The sequence below is a fragment of the Anopheles arabiensis genome, chromosome 2 (assembly GCF_016920715.1).
Source record: "Anopheles arabiensis isolate DONGOLA chromosome 2, AaraD3, whole genome shotgun sequence".
Lineage (NCBI taxonomy): Eukaryota > Metazoa > Arthropoda > Insecta > Diptera > Culicidae > Anopheles > Anopheles arabiensis.
The window spans coordinates 69,075,086-69,095,157 of NC_053517.1; the positions used below are offsets into that span (position 1 = coordinate 69,075,086).

General features: G+C 41.2%; 1 protein-coding gene across 1 annotated transcript in view; it reads left to right on the forward strand.

Annotated features, from left to right (window-relative positions):
* The window catches only part of LOC120903605 (Down syndrome cell adhesion molecule-like protein Dscam2), an 89,335-nt gene that overhangs the window by 61,005 nt on the left and 8,258 nt on the right, over window positions 1-20,072 (forward strand). The window contains 6 exon segments of the mRNA XM_040313134.1: window positions 3,133-3,581; window positions 4,675-4,819; window positions 12,394-12,545; window positions 12,628-12,900; window positions 13,118-13,255; window positions 13,258-13,404. Of these exon segments, the coding sequence (XP_040169068.1) occupies window positions 3,133-3,581; window positions 4,675-4,819; window positions 12,394-12,545; window positions 12,628-12,900; window positions 13,118-13,255; window positions 13,258-13,404 (1,304 nt within the window).

A 20,072-nucleotide genomic window follows, 5' to 3' on the forward strand; every position in this document is an offset into this window, starting at 1 on the left:
GATAATTTAAAACGAATGACAAGCGTCTGTTTCCTAGCATCATCATGATTAATTGGATTTGGCAATTTTCATTCCTTTTTTCCTTTCACATCCTACTTCGACCACTCTCCTGTAATGAATCACACCCCTCGTCACGGTGCAGTGTTTGCAGGTCGATGGAGTTGTTTTTCGGTTGTTTTAATTTTTTCATACTCGATTTCCTTTCATCCACCCGACGGCACAAAACGCTCATCCATCAGTTCGAGGGTCAAACGGAAACACAACAGCACATCACCATCAAACGTCGATTTGGGTTTCCGTGCAACTGATCGACCCAAACTGTGACAGAGCCTCCATACTTATGTACAAAGCTATATCAAAAGCTTTTTTTTTAACTATTATCCAACCATCGGCGCCAGATGGCACTCTTACTGGCAATCGAGTATCGGTTAGTGTGTCGGATTTCGCTGGATGGGTTATCTAATCAGCTGAAATCTCCAATGCTCGTTAGCAGTTTTGTGAGATGTTATACAACATTTTAATTCCTCAGATGGAAAGAGAAACCTTTTTTTTGTTATGGGTCAATGCTGAACATGAAAACGAATCGTTAATTTATAATCCTCTGTTCATCAAGATTCGACTGCACGGTGGTAATAGGAGGGACGATAGCACTGCTCCAAGATCAGCCATTTTGTTTTACCTCGATTAACACACAAAGTCGCAGCGACAACGGGTGCCTGCCTCTAATCACCTCGGCACCAAGTTCATCAGCTTAGTGCTTAACCCTTGATTGCACAAAGCGCTCATCTGCCTTTCGTCTGCCCGCTAGCAACCCTTCGAGGACCGTCGAGTCGATCAGCTACCGGCAGCATCAACTGCAATTATATTCATTTCCGCTCGTTCGTAAATGATTGCTAATTACGGTTGGCGGAACAAGGCATCGTTTCCATTCACGACAGGGTTCCGCTCTGCCGGATCCTTCCGCAGGACAAGAACCCGGCGGCCCATTCCGGCCAAGCACATCGTGTCGGAAATGGGAAAACTTTGCACTCATTTTCCGTAAATCGCAAATGGCGTTTTTGTTTCGAGGCCTTAAAGTTTATTGGCTTAAGTATTCCGCTTCGCGGAGGGTGATTAAATGCGGGCGATGCAGGGCAAACGTCTCTGGGTAACTTTTTCCACACGCTTCTGGACTTTTGGCTGTTGTTAAATATTGCCTCATATATTGTTTCTCTTTTTCCTGTCAACTCGATCAAAATACATTTTTATAAACAAAAGCTAACGGTTTTAGGATTTTGCAAATAAAAATATTTACAACGTGCAGATGAAAAGTTTCATATATTCAAAACATTCAGACATTGGTTTATCAGTACCTCTAAACGATTTTAACTTATTTACGAATTAGATACACACCTTCGTTCGAAAAGTTGATGAAATTAATCGGTAAGCTGATGAACGTTTGTTCCTGCTTTGCAGTTCTCACGTTTTTCCCTCTACCTTGCCGACAAATGAATGCCAGCACAAAATTCAACCAAAGTAAAAGAAAAATCACTAGAACAAAACCGATCAGAATCAATCGAAAAGTACTTATCGGAAATGAAATCGAGAACTTTTTATTCGTGCGCTTTCCCCCGCATGTATTTTTTTTTCTTTAACTCACCATGCCTTGTCCTATTAAATTTGAAAGCAGAAAACAAACCACAAACTTGCAGACACGCAAGTTTTAAGCCTTCAGCTTTCGTGTTATTCTTTACGTTTTGTTTCCCTCTCTGTCGACTGTTGCCGAACGAGGTTAAACGGAGAAAGACGCACTTCCTAAACCGGGCGTCCTCATCCTCCAGACGCGAGAGTAATCTTTTTCAGCTTGTGTAGAACAAACTTTTCACTGCGCGACTTCTGAACAGGCAAAAGAGATAAAAAACAAATCCTTTCTCTTTTCCGGCAACTTTTGTGTTTTTGGTCATGTTCTCAAAGCGTTATTCGGTGCAGCATCATCTTCCTTTCCTGCTTTGCCGGTCCTTGTTGGATTTTTGCCATTGTTTGCACAGCTCAATCGGACGGAAATTAATTTCAACATTCGATTGACTGCAGGACGACAAGCTGTGAAATCGACTTCGTGATGGTTGTAATCGAGCTCGGCTGACAAAGTTTTTGTTTAACACACTTTATCAAAGTTGGATAAACTGCCTGTAGGTATAATTTATCCGACACTGTCTTCCAATAGCGTTGGTGCTCTTTAGACATACATATTAAAATATGCCGTTAGAAAGTTTAGGAATTTTTAGTAACAAAACACTGGAGAATCCGTCACATAAATGTATCAAATAAATTGTTAAATTTTCCAAAAAGGTTTTATATCAGTGTGATGAGTACAAAGAGCTCTGAAAAACATTTATTACTTGGTACAATTTATAGTAGTGTAACTCCATATGATTACAGGTCGCTATTATTTGCTAAACTCGTTGAAAGATAGCATGTTTAAAAAGAAGACACGGAGGATACAAACAAACAAGTTTTAAGGAGAAATAATTCATTAGAGTTATTAGACAATTGGTGGCATTTCTTGCAATAAAACACTTTTCTAGAATGCCTTTAATCTTACGAAACAAATTTAGTGTTTTACCAAATATTTCCTCATCAACAACATAAATCATATCAAAAATTAGTTTTTAATTGATGTTAATTCCCAACCCATGCCCCAACACTATAAAATTCATAATTCAAGAAAAGTATGCCTCGTATACTTGATATCATGTAGATGTTATATATTATACATTCTACAATTTACAAAAGACATGTCCGAAGAACTGTAAGAACTGTTAAATATTACATTAAATGTACTATTGTATATAAATATACAACGACGCGGCGCAATGTTTTGTTTCATAGATGCGCTGGATCTTAAGGTCGGAGGGGATCATTCAGGCCCGGATGGGAACCGTCCTCCGCTATAGGAATCTACTATCAACTAGCGTAGTATTAAATCTATGAAAAGTTTATTTAATATCTGTTAGTATTTCCCAAGTTTTGACTGTTTGAACTGAACAGCACAGTTTTTTGTGTGTTTTTTTGATCAAAAAATGAAGAACAACAACTTACATAAAATCACAGCATGTACTTTAAATTAAAATTCTAATTTAATTTCCTTTGCAGATGGTACACACACAACGGTCCCGAACCGATTCCCGTATCCTCCGGACCTCGGATACGATTGCTCGGTCCGGTGCTGGCAATCGAAGCCGTCACCGCCGAGGACGGTGGAGTTTACAAATGTTCTGCGTCGAATGCCGGCGGTGAAGCGAGTGCCGATCTGCGACTAACCGTGTCCACGCCGATTCACGTGGAAATCACTCCAAATGTGCTCAGTGTACACATGGGTGGTACGGCGGAGTTTCGCTGCCTGGTCACTGCCAACGGAATGTCGGCGGGCCCGCAGCACATAACCTGGTTTAAAGATGGCCGCCAGCTGCCCAGTTCCGGGCGTGTGGGCGATACACTGCAGGTGACCGGAGTGACGCGCGAAGACAAGGGCATGTATCAGTGTGTAGTGCGTCGCCAGGAAGGGGATTCCTTCCAAGCATCAGCCGAATTGCAACTAGGAGGTAAGTGCACCACGAAGCTGCCAAATGGGAGCCCTTCAAAAGGAAAGGAATCTTGATTAGGTTTTGACACTGTGCTCTTTCTTGCGGTTGGTCTCAATTAGCTTCGCCAAAACCTATTAAACGCCATCGGTTAGTTTAATCATATTAAACGAATATTCCAACCCACAAGCCTCGGAAATACCTTCGGAAGGGAGTTTAGGCAAGGACCCAAACGATCCTTTCGGTTATGATGATCTTTTTTCTTCTTTCCTTCGCTTCTTCTACGACAAGCGATTTCATTCCGTGGAATTCATTTTCATAATTTACACCTTTATCCTCAGTTTAATAATCTCATCCCAATTCCAGTTATTTGGGGATTGCTCTAAAACAGTGAATTTAAAATTCCATCCCTTACGTTGCGCCAAGAGAACAACGTTTAATGATCAAAGATGGTACGCAACTGGTTATTAAATTTTTGCTCCACAACTGCTAAAATATACTCACAATAATGAAGCGAACGATATCTACAAACGAACCGCGGACAACCATTTCCACCATTTCCCTCATGGGCAAACATTACCCCATTTACGTTTCGGCCAGGGGTCAGAACCGTAATTTTCGGTTTGTTGTCTCCATTTCCAGCACGTTCTGAAAGTGTTTGCTCTTGTGTTCGTGGCCTGTTTTAAATGGTCATAATTTTTCCAACCAAACCGTGAAGCGATTTATTCACACCTTTCACACCGCCGGAAGGCAAACCAAGCGCGAAGGTTTGGCGTTAGAAAAGATTTAACACATTTGGTAAAAAAAGGCAGGGCACACGACAAAAAACCGTCAAAATAGATGAAGTTTCTACTTGCACGTCCCATCCTTCGACCGGTAATTTCCTGCCCTGGTGCGGTTAGCAACCGCAAATTATTTCTACACCGTCACACTGCCATCTCGTTCGCCAATGTCGCTGCCAAGAGCGACCAGGGTAGGGTAGAAAATATTGTTTTTTTTGATAATCACAAAATTTTCTACCACCTACTGGTTCAGCGAAAACCAACTTATTTATGATAATTATTACCCGCCTCACTGATGTTGACGTTGCGCTTAATATGCTTCTGTTTTGCAGACGCACCCCCGTCATTGGTGTATAGCTTCATCGAACAAACGCTGCAGCCTGGACCAGCTGTTTCGCTCAAATGTTCGGCACAAGGCAACCCGACGCCACAAATCGCCTGGACGCTGGATGGATTTCCGCTACCAACAAACGGCAGGTAAGGCAGTAGCTTTGTGTTTGTAAGTTAACAGTGATATTCTTTAGTAGTTGTACTTTTGGAAATTAACCCGACTCAATTCTGCAAATTTTGAAAAAAATTGTTTAGATATTTTTAAGTTAAATAGAGCTAGTTAAATTTTATTTTCGTTTCTAGAAAACTAAAGTAATGTTTGCAACATGTCCTAAAGATTCCACCATTATTGGAATAAAATATGACCAGCTTTAACCAAGTTATGAGAAAAAGAACTCTGCAAACAATCCTGCATCCTGGCCGGATGTGTTTGATTTGGCAACTAAAAATATTCCTTTTTCATCCGTCTTCTGGCATCGCCAGGCAAATACAAGGTTAACTAGAAGAATTTCCCAACACACAACACCTTGCCGCATGGTTCACCGCAGCAATAATGTCGGGGTGGTTGATTCATTTCTATTTCGCATTTTCTCATTTTCTCGTGGCCGTATTTGAATAATCTCGTTTATCTTCATGTTTGCTGTAGCAGACATTGACGGGGCGTTTGAGTGGTTGGGATGGGATTCAATTTTTCCTTTCGTAGACCCGCCCCGCGGCTGGTAGCAGTATACCTATCTACTTCTCCACTTCTATCGGACAAGACCCCGTAGCAGAACCATTGCCATCATCGCCATCAGTAAAGTCGTAACGGTGCCGAGAAAGATGGGTTTTACTATGGAATCCATTTTTTCTAATTTCCTTCTTGCCTTTGGCAGCTTCCGGCAAGCATCATTTAACGGCATCTTGTACCCCCGGATAGCACACGGTGCGTTACAGCAGTAGTTGATCCTTTTTTTTATTTTGCTTCTTTATTCCATCACATTCCAGACAGGTAATACAAAAGAGAAAAGCATATCAACCTTCCGGCGTGTGCAATCAATAGTGGCATTGTGTATGTTATAATACAATGAATTAGGTTTGGGTTCTCTAAGATCCGAAAAGCTGTAATTACGGTCTTTCGAAAATGTTTTTTTTTTTTTTATATTATTATCAAGTAACTTTAAAAGGGCAGTAAATATTAACATTGTTGGTGAAATAAACTAAACAAAGATGACCAATGTTTGTTGAAATATACCATCACCAAAGCAATCAATCATGTCCATCACTTACACCCTTTCAAATTCCTAATGAAATCATTTTCTCAAGTACTCCTCTCGACCTCGGAAAACCTAAACTACATCCAGCGATACAAATATGTAGGGAACAAAAAAACCGAAGGCCTTTCCGGGACCCTTGCCCATGCCGTTGCCCTCGAGGATGTACGATGTGCGCGGAATGGGATCGTTTCCCAAATGGATTCTAAATCAAATAAAATTTATTAGTTCGTATGGAAATCAATCTTTGCCTTCGCTGTTAACCAACGGGTACCATCGAAGCTTCAACCATCGTCCATGCATCGAACGATCCGAACGGATCGAAAGAAAGGGATTTCGTTCGTGCACTTCAATCGCTTTTCCAACTCTGCTCTCGGCAGTGTGTATGTGTGTATTCCCGCACGCTTTTACTTCCGGCCGCCGGATATCGAATCTTCGCACACGAAGCATTGGTTGGTACTGGGCAAGTCTCAGTGCAGGTCCGTCTTTCAAACGGAGCAGAATCGCGAAGCGTGTGGACGGACTATTGTGATTAATTAGTTTCTGTTCAAACGTTCCCCACCAACTCGGGCCGTGTGCTTCTCTGCTTATTGAAGTTTTTCTCCCTTGTCCAGGCCTGTGTCCAGCGTGGAATGAGAAGAAGCCTTCCGCAATGGAAAGCTCCGGCGACCAAAGCTTAACCTTCACAGTAAGGATGAACTTAGCCGTGCTCGTGTTGCTCATGGAGGGCGAATCCTAAATTAATGACTTTTCCATGATGCGCCTCGCTTGGGACGTGACCACAGTAAACCGTTCCTGCCCGGTTGTTTTCCGCTCCACCGTTCTTAGGACGGCTTCATTGCATGAGTTTCATTTTGATCGATAGCACCGTGTTTGAGGTTGACGTGGGGATGTTTTTCTTGTGTCATGTCGGTGTCGGCAAACGTGCTGCAGTTGATCCGAAAGAATAATGAAACGAAGTAGACCGGGGCAAAAAAAACCCGTTAAAAAAGTTTAAACACATCCGGACATGATGGCAACGGTTCCAGCTGGGTGCTGGAATAAGAAGCAAAGTTGCCAAAAAACATACATTCAAAAGCTCGTCAAAAACGAGACTACCCGGTCGCACCCGGGTCTCTGCACCATTCGAGCTCACTCCTCAACACTCGGACACACCCTGACAAGGGTAGCATTTAAGTGCCATTTGATCTGTGGTTGATTGATTGATGGGCTTCTAGGTTCCGATCTAAGCCATCCAGAACGTAATGAACCGACAGGAGGGAAATTAAGCTGCCCTCAATTTTAATAAAGCGTAGCCAACATTGTATTGGTAATGAAATTAAAACAAACAGCTTTTTCCTAACATCCCAGAGCTGTGACAAACATCGCTGAAAAACGTTCGTAATAAATCTAATCCAGATCCTAGAAATGCGAATAAAAACCAAATCAACGATTAATAACACTTTGTGCAATTAAAGACTGTGCTGAAATTGGTTCCGGAAGGAAGAGGATGGGACCAACCATCTATTACTTAACTTGATAGCATACCCTCGTTCTGTGTCGGCTGTCTAAATCTACTTGACATACTTCCGCTAATTTTCACCTCAATCTGTGAGTTTGTGTGTGTATGTGAGTGTGTATAGGAGCTTGCGCGAGTTTTTATGCGAGTGACAATTTATCGTGGCAAATTTTAATCGCATAATCGTTAAAATCTAGCCTCTACTAAATTCAATTTGTTCTCTGACAAACTGGAAGAGCGTTGCCGTCCTTCTCCGAGGATGCGTTTGATGCTGTGCTCTTTACTTTCCACGCTCACCCACCACCATCCTGTGCTAAAAGGTGTGCTGTAAATGCCGCTTAGCTCTGTTTCCTGATCCCGTTACCTAAGCCCACCAAGTGCGTACGACGCACAACCCGGCCTGGATGCGTAAAATGAAATGTAACGGAATATTTCAGCATGATAATTTAATTACACCCGACTCCAACCAGCCTGATCAGCCCCAACAGCACATAATCCGTGACCGTGAGGAAAACACCCGCTCACGATTCGCACTTTGGGTTTCGACGCTCTTTGCATCGCGGGCATGTCGGAAATGGGGAAAACACCGGATCTATCCTAGCCAAACTGCTGTGAAGGCATTTTCGATTGGGTGTGTTTACTGTTCGCCCTGTCGCGCGCCGTTTGCAAACAACCGCGTATCTTAGCAGGTACACGGTTAAAACGAAGTTGCTATTTGCAGACCCTGCTCCACCTGCCTTTTCGCGGTGTTACAAGTTTGTTGGTTAAATGCTAAACGGTGTTGTGAAAATATTTTCATAAACATGGGTCCGGAAAAACACGTTACAGATACAAGGAAGGGTTTGGTGGTGTGAATTTTTTGTAATGTTTATGTACGTTGCATAGTAATGACGAATCAAATATGGCATTTAAAGACTTCTAGAGAAGGAACGATCATACAAACGCAGCCCTTCCAGCAAGTATGAGAAGACATGGAGAAAGGAAAATAATTTACGGAAATAGAGGTTTAAAAATAATACGTATAAATCTAGTACCTCATTATCAACAAAATCGTATCAAAATGATAGTTTTCCGTTGATATACTCTTTCAGGGCTAATAAAATAAGGAATATATTTTTATTCATCTCTATTAGTTTCGTTGTGTAGTTTTTCATTGACGATATCCCTCTAGCGTATCTCTATATTATCCCAAATTCGATATTCTTAGCTCGAACCTTTTGGGACCATTCTCTCTTGGGACCATAAAATGGTATACAACTGATAGTTCGTTATGTTAGTAATACTTTCCTAAAAGCTTCCTCCACATCCTTCATGTTTGTCGTTGAAAGGCGTCACGAGAAGGGGAGCCTTTTTCACTTCGAACAGCCCGATACAGAGGCCTTTTTTGATAGAGGCTGTACATGAAACTATTTTTTATATAGTCTTGCAAAAGCTGCATCCTTGCAACCATATCCATCCTATGTGACATTTCTCCACATTGAGACAGTGTTTCTCCCATCAATAAACTTTTTATTCAACCGGTTCAAGCGACAAGAAACAGCACACATACCTTGGCCGAAGAACGTGCCTGTTGTGAGCTTCCGTTTTCAAGCATACAACCCAGAACGAGAGCTCTGCATGAAGTGAGCTGATAAACGGTACACATGCTTGTATCTACATAACTTGCCGTTATTTCCAGGAAGCTAACAGGAACGAAAGTGCAACGTGGATCGCTGCTTGTTAATATTCGACACATTTGGAAGGACGACACCCTAAGCGGTCATGTTTGGGGCCGGTCGATCTGACACAGAATGGTTTGTAATATGTGTGATAGTGCTTAATGCAAGGAGAGGGCTTGATACATCATGCAACACAATGTTTTTAACTCGTGCTGTTACAAAAAGGCGCTTTAAAGACTCTGAAAAATTTAGCAAAATGAATTATTTATGCTGAATACTTATTGTTTTGACATTCAGCTAACTTCGGTGGTTAGTTGAAACCTTCTATCAATCACTAATGGATCAATGAAACAATTTGTTTTGCTATAGAAAAATTAACCCAACATAACAATCAAAACTATTTAGTCAGATCAGATTTCTAGACAGAGTGCAAAGCATTACTGACTCAAATAGAAATGCTACGACTTAATATTGCAATAGTAAATAATTTATTGTCCTGAAAAAATCATTTGATTTCCATCACTATTAATGCTTTGAATTTCTTGTACATCTTGTTCAATACCCTGTAGATTTGAATTCAAATGTAACATCACTTCTGTCTCTAATAATTTTATAATCGTTATCAACTTCATTGATATCACACCATCGCTCACCTTGTGCAAACCCGTTTAAACTTAAATTATGCTGCAATGCCATGCATATTTTACCAAGGGTCGTAACGCTCAACGATGCATCCGCCCGGAAGCGTGCCGTTGGAAATTTCAATCCAACAATGAGGCAATAGGGAATTCATGAGAAAAACTTAATCGAAGGCGCGCGTTCGTCGTGCCATCACTGCACATCAGCTGAATGTGGTACCGAATGGCGTGCCAATCGGTGCTCATGAGGCAATTCTTGAGAACTCTCGCCCAGTCAAAGAGCGATGCGGAATGCACGGATTTCTTGCACTTTAAGCGCACTGCAACTTTTACGATCAACACCGGAGTGGAAGACAATACTCCATTCGGAACCCATCTGCTCTACCGGCCTGGACAACTAGATCTGAACGTTTCTTTTCACTTGTGTAGTTAGTTAGACTGTCAGATTTCTTGCAATTTCCAGTGCGCAACACTGAGCAGAAGGGAGGCGACGACTAACTTTTTGCGCTGGCACAGAAAAAGGCAATCTCCAACAATGAACCGCGGCTGACAAGGTTAGCCCGTCGTTGTCATTTTTGCAAAGCATTCACAATGCACCCGTTAAAACCGTAAAGGATTCTCACCTCGGAGAAAGATTCTGCCCAAGGCAAGCGCCCACAATCCATGGGTGAGAAGTAGAAGAAAAACTAGTCAGCAAGGATGGCTATACCCGGCAGGTTCACTCTCGTCTTATCACGTAACCTCTTCAGAATCCTCGCCTGTAGGAGAAATAAAGACAAAGTCAAACATGAAATCGGTGGTGGCAAAACTTGCAAACTAATTTAAATTCTCCCGACAGTGCCAAAGTGTTGTCTGCGTGACGCCGATGGAAAACTTTCGTCAAACGCCGAACCGCCCCAACGTGGCAGACAATCTGTGCAGTCGAGAGAGGTTGACTTCAGCGCCTTTCAGCTAATAATGGACAGAAACATTTTCATCTACCACCTGCCAAATCCTCTAGACTTTGAATCCCTGTCGAGAGTTTACGAGACTCCCGCCGTATATTCCCTACTCTAAGATACAAGAATTTTCAGCTTACTAGCTACAGGCCACAGCGAAACATGGCCCGTCTAGCAACAGTTAATATCCTCTGGCGACGGCGACAACCGAAGATCCAATTATAATAGGATTCGGATTAAACTTAAATATTTCATCTTTGCACGACATCTTGGACCCACATTCAACAGTCAAAACGTTGGTGTCAGGTGATGGCGTTGGAAGCACGTGCATCCCACACTAGACCTGCCCGACCACAGACACCCACGTATGATGGTTCCTTCTTCATAACTTTCCATACCTTTCATTTGCTCTGGTTACGCTACTAGGTGGTAGTAGCATCCCGGGACGGGATGGATTGTTTCATTTCCAGCAGCTAAATTACAGACTCACGTCCTTTTCCCGAAAAGCTTCTCACTAGCTTGAAAATCGGGTAGAACGAGCGACGGAACAGCGACGGAAAGTTTTGTGACTGGGTGTGAATATTTTGCGCTTTTGCGGTACCCGAAATACCCGAGACTTCAAATTAACTTCCACCAGACCCAAATCGGTTTGCGGTAGACCGTGTTGGGAATAGGGAGTCGTCGGTCGTTGTCTTCACGAGAGAGGGAAGAACGTTTGCTCACGCGGGTAGCACGGTGCAAAGTGTCTTCGTCTGTTCTATGCTTAATTAGTTACTGCATAAGTTAGCATTGGAGGAAATGCGTCTTTGCTTCCGCGTACATACATGAAGTGACTACTAGTCTGTTATTTTTCAAACTATTAACCGATTAAAAGCCAGTTCGACGACGTGCTGTGCGTCGGGTTAGTTGTCGATGCTCACACAAAGCAAGTGACATATTAACACGTTGTCTGCCACCATACATGCCCACTGAACTGCCCCGTCAGGCCACGGAATCACTCTTTGAAACGATTGCATTTGCTTTTGCATTTTTTCTCTTTTAAATCAAATTCACCAATTCTCTTTGTTGTCTCAGTCGCTCCACAATGTCGTTTGTTGGGCTAATTCCATGGAATTTCATTCTTGGAAACCCCCTCCCCTCCCTTCCCTTTCTTTACCTCTCGCAAAAGTCGGTGACATTCCGACTCCAACGCTTTGCAACGCTTTGGTACGCGCATGCAAACGATGCTACAACAATGACAGGCAAAGCATGGGCCGATCAAAGGTACGTGAAACTATGAAAAGATCGTTTACGTATTGTCCAAGCTGTCCCGATCAACCTCAACTTTGTGATGAGTGTTTTAAGATTGTGCATCAAAAGTAAAGGATGAATAAATGAACTCCAAGATCTTATAATTATTGTTCATTCTCATTCTCATTTATTTATGAAAACATAATAGAAACTCATTTTGATATTTGAATCATTTTTTTGAGAAATAATAACCGTAAAAGAAAAGCATTGTGAAAGAACCGATCAAATACGTGCAAGTTTATCTCTTGTAACACGTCTTTTACAATGTGCAATGTGTCAGCCACTATGTGGCTGACGTGGCCCGATCAGAAAAAACCCGTCAGCCACATAGTGGCTGACGTGGCAGACAACGTGTTAAGCAGCTTTAAAAGAGCTTAGCAGCAGTACTTCTCGATTCATTCTTACCCTTCGTTTGTCTCGCACTTTCTCACGCCTTTCTTCGGTAGGTTCATGATTGGCCAGTATGTAACCGTACACGGGGACGTCATCAGTCACGTAAATATCAGCCACGTGATGGTGGAAGACGGCGGCGAATACTCGTGTGCCGCGGAAAACCGTGCCGGAAAGACATCTCATTCCGCAAGGCTCAACATTTACGGTAAGCGTCTACCTTTCCGGCTGCAAAAAGAAAAAATGGAAAAAAAAACACCTGCTAAGCATGCTTCTTATATAATTGACAGGATTACCGTACATTCGCCTAATACCGAAAGTCACCGCCGTAGCCGGGCATACCTTATACCTGAAGTGCCCGGTAGCGGGCTATCCGATCGAGGAAATTCACTGGGAGCGGGGCGGCCGCGAGCTGCCGGAGGATATGCGCCAGAAGGTGCAGTCAGACGGCACGCTCGAGATCAAGGAGGTGCAGAAATCACTCGACTCCGGTGTCTACACGTGCTGGGCACGGAACAAACAGGGGCACAGTGCGCGACGCAGCGGCGAAGTAGCGGTCATAGGTTAGTATTGCCCTGGCGGCAGTCACTTGCTAATCGGCTCTAGTGTCTTTCCACCAGCGTACTAGGTATCTCCCGAGAAGCTGTTTCTGAGATGGATGAACCGCTTGGTAATCCACCTTCGCGGAATCGGAGTAATTGCGTTCGGGATTGCAAGAACGTGTGTTCACCCAATAGCAACACTTTTAGTAATCGCCTTTTCCTACCGCACCGTTTGCAGTGCCGCCTAAGTTGAACCCGTTCCACTCGTCCATCCTTTCGCTGAACGTTGGCGATCGGGCTTCGATCACCTGTTCCGTCATCAAGGGCGACATACCGCTCACCATCACCTGGCGCAAGGACGGTCGTCCGATCGATCCTACCAGCGCATGTCCGTGACACAGGTCGACCAGTACAACTCCATCCTGCTGATCGAGAATCTGACCGCCGATCATACCGGCAACTATTCATGCGTTGTACGCAACACTGCCGCCGAAACGGAAGGCCATCAGTCGCTGCTGGTTAATGGTAACTGTATCGTACCTAATCCTGACTCACGTTCTTTGTTCTTTTTTCTTGTTTCTTTTCCTTCCTTTCCGACACTCACATTGTCGCTCTTCGGTTGTCATGTTGCATTTTCGGTTGTGCCACACTACTACTGCTACTACTACTACTACTATTACTACTACTACCACAACTTCTTCTACTACAACTATCATCAACACCATCATCAATACTATTTATTCCACATACCACCGACCGTTGGAATCGGTATCTGTGGAACATTAATCTCAAAACCGCGTGATCAAACATGTCCATGAACTCCATAATATCTGAAAACAAAACAAAACCAATCGACAATCGGTCCCTACCATGGCTCTACTAGTTCCTCCCAACATTGAGCCGTTCTCCTTCCAAGACGGCCTAGCTGAGGGCATGCGGACACGCACCGTGTGCGGCGTGTCCAAGGGTGATCCACCGTTAACGCTCAAGTGGCTAAAGGATGGCGATCCGCTGCTGTCCACGCTGCTCGGCGCCAACGTGTCCACCCTTGACCAGTACTCGTCCCTCCTTAACATTCCCTCCCTCTCGGCGGCGCATTCCGGCGACTATACGTGCGTGGCCAGCAATCCGGCGGCCGAAGTGAAGTTCACGGCGTCGTTACAGGTAAAGGTAAAGTAAAGTACTCGCCACTTCGTTTGCCTCACACACTTCACCAGCCTGATAAACAAATGCAATTTTTACCCCGTTTCACACCTTTTGCCAATTGTTGTTGCCTTTACTTGCACTGAATAAAACCAAGCAAATCAAGAACAGAAATTTATTTACTAGCGCAAAACGTTGTGTGTCATATAATCAGTACTGTATCTTCCGCTAATTGTACCGATCACTACTGCTGCTGTTTGTTGTTTTAGTTGCCCGCCGTTTGTTTTACCTGCGTTTGCCCCTTATTGTTTCCTACCGATATCGCAATACCGATGCATAATTGCAACAACTTCATCTGCAAACTGTTCGGTGGATGAAACACGCCATTCTCTGTAGGAGCAAGTAAAAATTCCCTGTCCGTGCTTTATGAAAAACGCGTTTGTTGTTACCTTACCCGAATGCGACAAGCACATGCGCGCAGTAGATTGTGATCCGTGCAACGCCAATATGTACTGCTCCATATTTTTTTTTTATTTTGGTTTTATATCCACACCTCCGTCCCACCAGTAAGCATTCAACCAGTTGATACATCAATATATTTAACATGTATGCAAACATATATTTTAAGCCTTTATAATCACCACTTGTGTGTCCTTTCCCAGTTGCTTTAGCACGCAGTGGGTTTGCGGCCGATCACCAGGTAATTGTGTTGTGCACCAAACAAATACTTTTTACGCTTTAGTTGCTCGAGCAAGCAAGATGGCCACAGGCGTCATAGTCGGCTCTTTGTTTTAGTTTTGTTGTTAATCGCTTTAGAGGTATGAGCTTCCAATTTTTTTTTTGTTTTTTTTTCAGTGCTTACAGCAATTGTACTGTTCAAATATCATGTGTCTTAAATATGTTTAGGTTACACAACAATCAATCTTTTTTACAGTATTGGCAAATTAAAAGTATTTTTATGCTAACAAAATCAAAAGGATAATGACAGTTTCCTTATATTTCTAGAAACCATTAATATTTGTACCAATATTTTTTCTGCGAAGTATTTAGAAAAATTATGTGTCATTATCTCACTAAAAATTATGTGTCATTATATTGTATTAGTGACGAAGATTTGAAATATCTATATCAACGATATTTTCTTGATTCGATCCATGTGACATGTGTTGTTATTTCTTTACGCTTAAAAATATATCTAATTACAGACTTTTTAAAACGAATTGAGGATGTTTTTTTTATTTAATTTAACGCACTGATTTCATTTTCGTACGCCTGTATTCAGTTACACAGATAATTCATTTCAATGGCAAGAAAGCAACACAATTTTTCTAACAAGTTAGTTTAAATTCTCGGCACACATCAATGGACACTTACACACTGTAATGCTGTGTTCTAACACAACAATAGACAATATTTACAAAAACCTTTTTGTAAAGCTCAATACAGCCTCGAAAAAAATGAATATTGTTCGAATATTTGTTTGCCATAATTTAAACAATTAAACGATTTTTATATTATAATTTTTTACTTTGCTGGTTTTGGTTACGTAAAATTAAATGCACCTATGCACATTTTTTCAATTATTATCGGTAACAAAAGCCATAATGCTTTTTTTCTAGCGTTGATTTATATGTTTGTTTTAGAATATGGAACAGAAGGCCTCCGCAAACCCAAACTCACGAGCGCTATCCTTTTTGTAATAAATATTAGCATCCACCACACTGTATAGCCGTACTACCTAACCACCCGATATGCATTTGTTTAAAGCACTTAAACGCTGAATGTTTTTATCCACGCAATATCACGTCTGCTCCTTGAAATTTGTGTGTTATTGGCTTCACCATTCCAACAATTTCCAGGCACCTGGTGTTAGACCCTCTTCCATTGAGTAACTAATATTAAACACGCCTCATGCAATTTTGCACAATGCTATTGTAACTACGCTTAACGTTTCATTTCAACTAATGTGTGCAGCTTTTCAATACAGTATGCTCTGCCTTACTCCGCACCGTGTAAAAAAATAAACATTAATCCTTATATTCCGAGATAAACATGTACTATTCAAATCGCTACAATTCGATGCATCCATCGCTAACTGGCTGGATATGATGCTTGGATGGAATTTGTATAGAATCAAAAATATTTTGATGGCGTAATTTTTGGATACGGCATTTCGTGACCGAAAACAGCTCTTCAGATGTTATAACAATAACAAACTCAATTAAACTATTACACAAACGTTCCAGATTCTATATTCATTTTTTCTCTTTAGTTGACAACCTTTTTTAGTGATTTATATTCTTTACGTTTACTATTTATTTACAGAAATTGATAAAGGTGGCGAATATTTTCACCATTTCTAAAGTCACATTATACAACCACTATATTCGTAGTATTAGAACACAGCCATTACAACAACACTCACTTCAGCCTTAAATTTATCTACGTTTGATTATCTTTCCTTGTTTGTGCGTTTAATAAAAATTGCTTAAAATAGCAGCTGTTACAAGATAAATTAATTAAATGTTTTGTTACACGGTGCATAATATAACTAAACTGTTATGTTTTTTAATTTAAAATATGTGTCTGGTTAGGTTTACTCAACATAACAATGAAAATGAAATTTTAGTCTTTGTTTGAATGACAGGTATCTCTTGAAATAAAAAATACTAAAATTATTTATTAATAATTGATAATGATATTGCCAGTCCCCAGCAAGCTAAGTCTTCCGGTTATATGGTATAATTATGCCTGGAAAGCCTGAATACGCAAAAAGAAGCAGAGTTAAAAATATGAGAATTTTATTTAAAAAACTAATTTGGTTTGAATAAATATATAATCATTGAATTATGATGCATGGTAACATGGCATTTTCTTTAAATTATAAACAGAATTGGTTTTTGAACAATTTTTGTCGTATTTTACTATTTCTTGTAGATAAAAAATGTGTTTTAATTATGATTATTATTATTGTGATAAAATTATGGGTTCGTATTAGACTATACTATTTTATCATATGTTTAAAAATTTATTAAAAAAACGCATAACTTTTAAATAAACCCTCGTTGAATACTTTTCGCATTAGTTTATGCGATCTGAGAAAAATAATCGAATACGATGTCTTAATAGTACGCATTTCATTCACTTTGCTGTAAAATATAAATACATTTTATTAGACCTTATTCAGCAATATTAACAAAATTTTGGAAAAATCAGATTGCTATAGTTATATTAGGCACTGCATTGTTTTTTTTTAGCAATCTCTAATTCCATTACTATTTCTCATACCATTTCGACAATCAGAGTAATGTAAGTAAACAATAGTTAAAGTTTTTTTTTGGCAATAATGTTGTCTGCGAGAAAACTCTTAATAAAAAAGGCTAATACTGCAACAAAGCATTCGTTCAGTAATGTGCACCAAGCTAGTCCAAAAGAATGTTGTTTCACATTTTGAACAAACTTTGCAATGCCACATTTTGCAAAAACCGCGATGCGACAACTGCTTTACGATTTTTTTTTGTTTCATTTGATTTTTGGTGTTACATTTTTCTGCATTGTCCAGCGGCAAAAACCATGACGATTTACAAATAAATATGGCACAAAAAATACAACCGAAGATGGTTGAATTATAAATAACAATAACAACTCGCTTGAGGAAGAACGTGCTACAAAACAGCAATTCCCTTTTGTCGTTTTTTTATTAGCAAATTTAACAACACTACCCGCCACAAGGCCGCTTTCTTTTCGAAGTGTTCGTATAAATGGGCACATGTGTGTGAGTTTGTGTGCCTCTTTTTATGTTGCCAATTTTTTTTGACTTCAAGTTTTTTTTTATTTATTATTTTTCTTTCTTGCATAAGGGGCTGTTTTCGCAAATCGACGCCACAAAAATACGCATCCAACACACCAGCCATTTACAAGCGCATTGTATTCTCTGTGTCTGTGCCTGCGTGTGTTTATGTGATTTCTTTTTTCACACTCTTTGTCCTGTGAACCGCGAATACGCTCAGCAATATCAGCAAATACGAATTCCAACCAAATTCAGGTTCGGTATCCGTTCCAGCCACCGCACGCCTCCTCGCACTCCTCCCACATGCTTTCCCACCTTACGCCTCAGTGTGTTGACGCACCCTCGCCCACGTAGTTGTCAAGAAGGAGTCACGGCAGCCGCAAAGTATAGACTTAAAAAAATATATATCACCCACAACTCAACTCCAAGCATCCGATGTATGTCCTCGGAGAGCAACACTCCCAGGGGACCGTCGTAGCACAAACCCTACCAGTTCTTTCAATTGCACCGCGTGCCGCTTACATTAACTTACACCGCTTTGATTCGGTTACGGTTGCATCGGTATTAGAGTGAATAGTCGTCGGCCCGCCGTGGTAATATGTGACGATGTATGCATAGCCGTCATCAAGGAACGATGTAAAAGTTATTTCTTACACACCGCCACTGGATTTAATCCCTTAAAAAGATACGTTATGCCGCATCGGTCACCGACCCGCACCATTTCTACCTGACTGATTGTGGTGATTAAGGAGCAGAAAGGGGAAAGAGAAAAAAGGTTACTCCATTATTTCCGTCGCCGCAAGCAAAGCTGGCGATGTCATTATAATGACACAACCTCTAATGAATCCATCCGGCATACCGGCATCCGCAAATCACCGGGGGTTTCCCCTCCACGACACCGGATGACGTGGTGCATAAATTTAAAAACTGCATGCCATAGCGCAAATGAACGTAAGGGAAAGATGATCCTGATCCTCCTCGCTGGTACTGTCGCACGGCGGCATCAGTAAAAGCACAGGCGTACTGCCAGCCCAGCAAATAGGCGGCTTTTAATCATCCACGTAGCAACCGCTAAATTGGAGACCACATTCGCTCGCCGGGGGAAATGCCTAAGAGAAGGAAGCCGCAACATCGGAAAATGTACGAGAAATATCATTCTATTTTTTATCCTCTACTCAGCAATTGGTCGAAATTTTCGCTCGCCGTTTTTAGCAGCGGGATTTATTTTACAGTGCTCGTATTCGCTCTGACTGACGATGAGTTTTCGCAGAGGTATTCGCTTTTTTCGGTTGCAATCGTTTCCTGAAATTAATAGCGAAATAAAAATTGCAAAACCAAAGCGGGTGACATAAATCTCGTCGACCCATCTTTGCAGACCGACGAGCATTGAGGGGCAAAAACGACAAAAAATAGGGTAGAACGTAGGGACAACAACAAAAATCGTAAACCACTATACATCCGGAGCGCCTGTTTATTCGCTTTAACCGATGCAACCGCCGCTGATCAGAACCGTGCATACATAGAACCGCAAAAAAGCACGCTACCGTGTCACATTATTTCTATTCATTCCTTAATACTCTCTGTTCACAGCTGTCCCTCTCTTACACACACACAAATACACACATACTCTCACAACATTTCTGTCTCTTTCTCTGTTGCACTCTTTCTATCTGTTCCTATTTTCACAGCCTGTGTATGTACTTGATCTATTCCAATCTTTCCACCTTTCTTACATTTATGCACATTTTTTCACTACATATATATTCTACTGTTTGTCATGTAAATGCACCCCTGGCCTGATTTCCGGCAAAAGTATAGTATTCTGATGAAAATGTCAATGTAAACATAAATAAATACCCTCTGATCAATAGGTTCACAATTTAACTCAATGTATAATAACATAAAGTACCATATTTTGTATCTAATTTGTAGGTCATGTAACACTAGTTTAACGAAAATTACAAGTTACATTTAATTTTTACCTTGCTTTAATGTACTCTTCATGTATGAAAACTATACTTTTGTCGTAAAAATTAAAAGGAAAAATGTCCATCCGTTTATTGTAGAGCACAGTGTCCTCTGTTTCACCTAATTTCAAACATGCACCTAGTATCGAATTATTGCAACGACAATCAATCCCAGGCTTTTGCTATTCTCTCTTTCCCTTTTCCCTAATGAGAATTATCCCCGGCACTTAGTTTATGTATTTACATTATTTTCACTTATGTTTGAAGTTTTCGCTACTCGCTGGGTCGTTCGC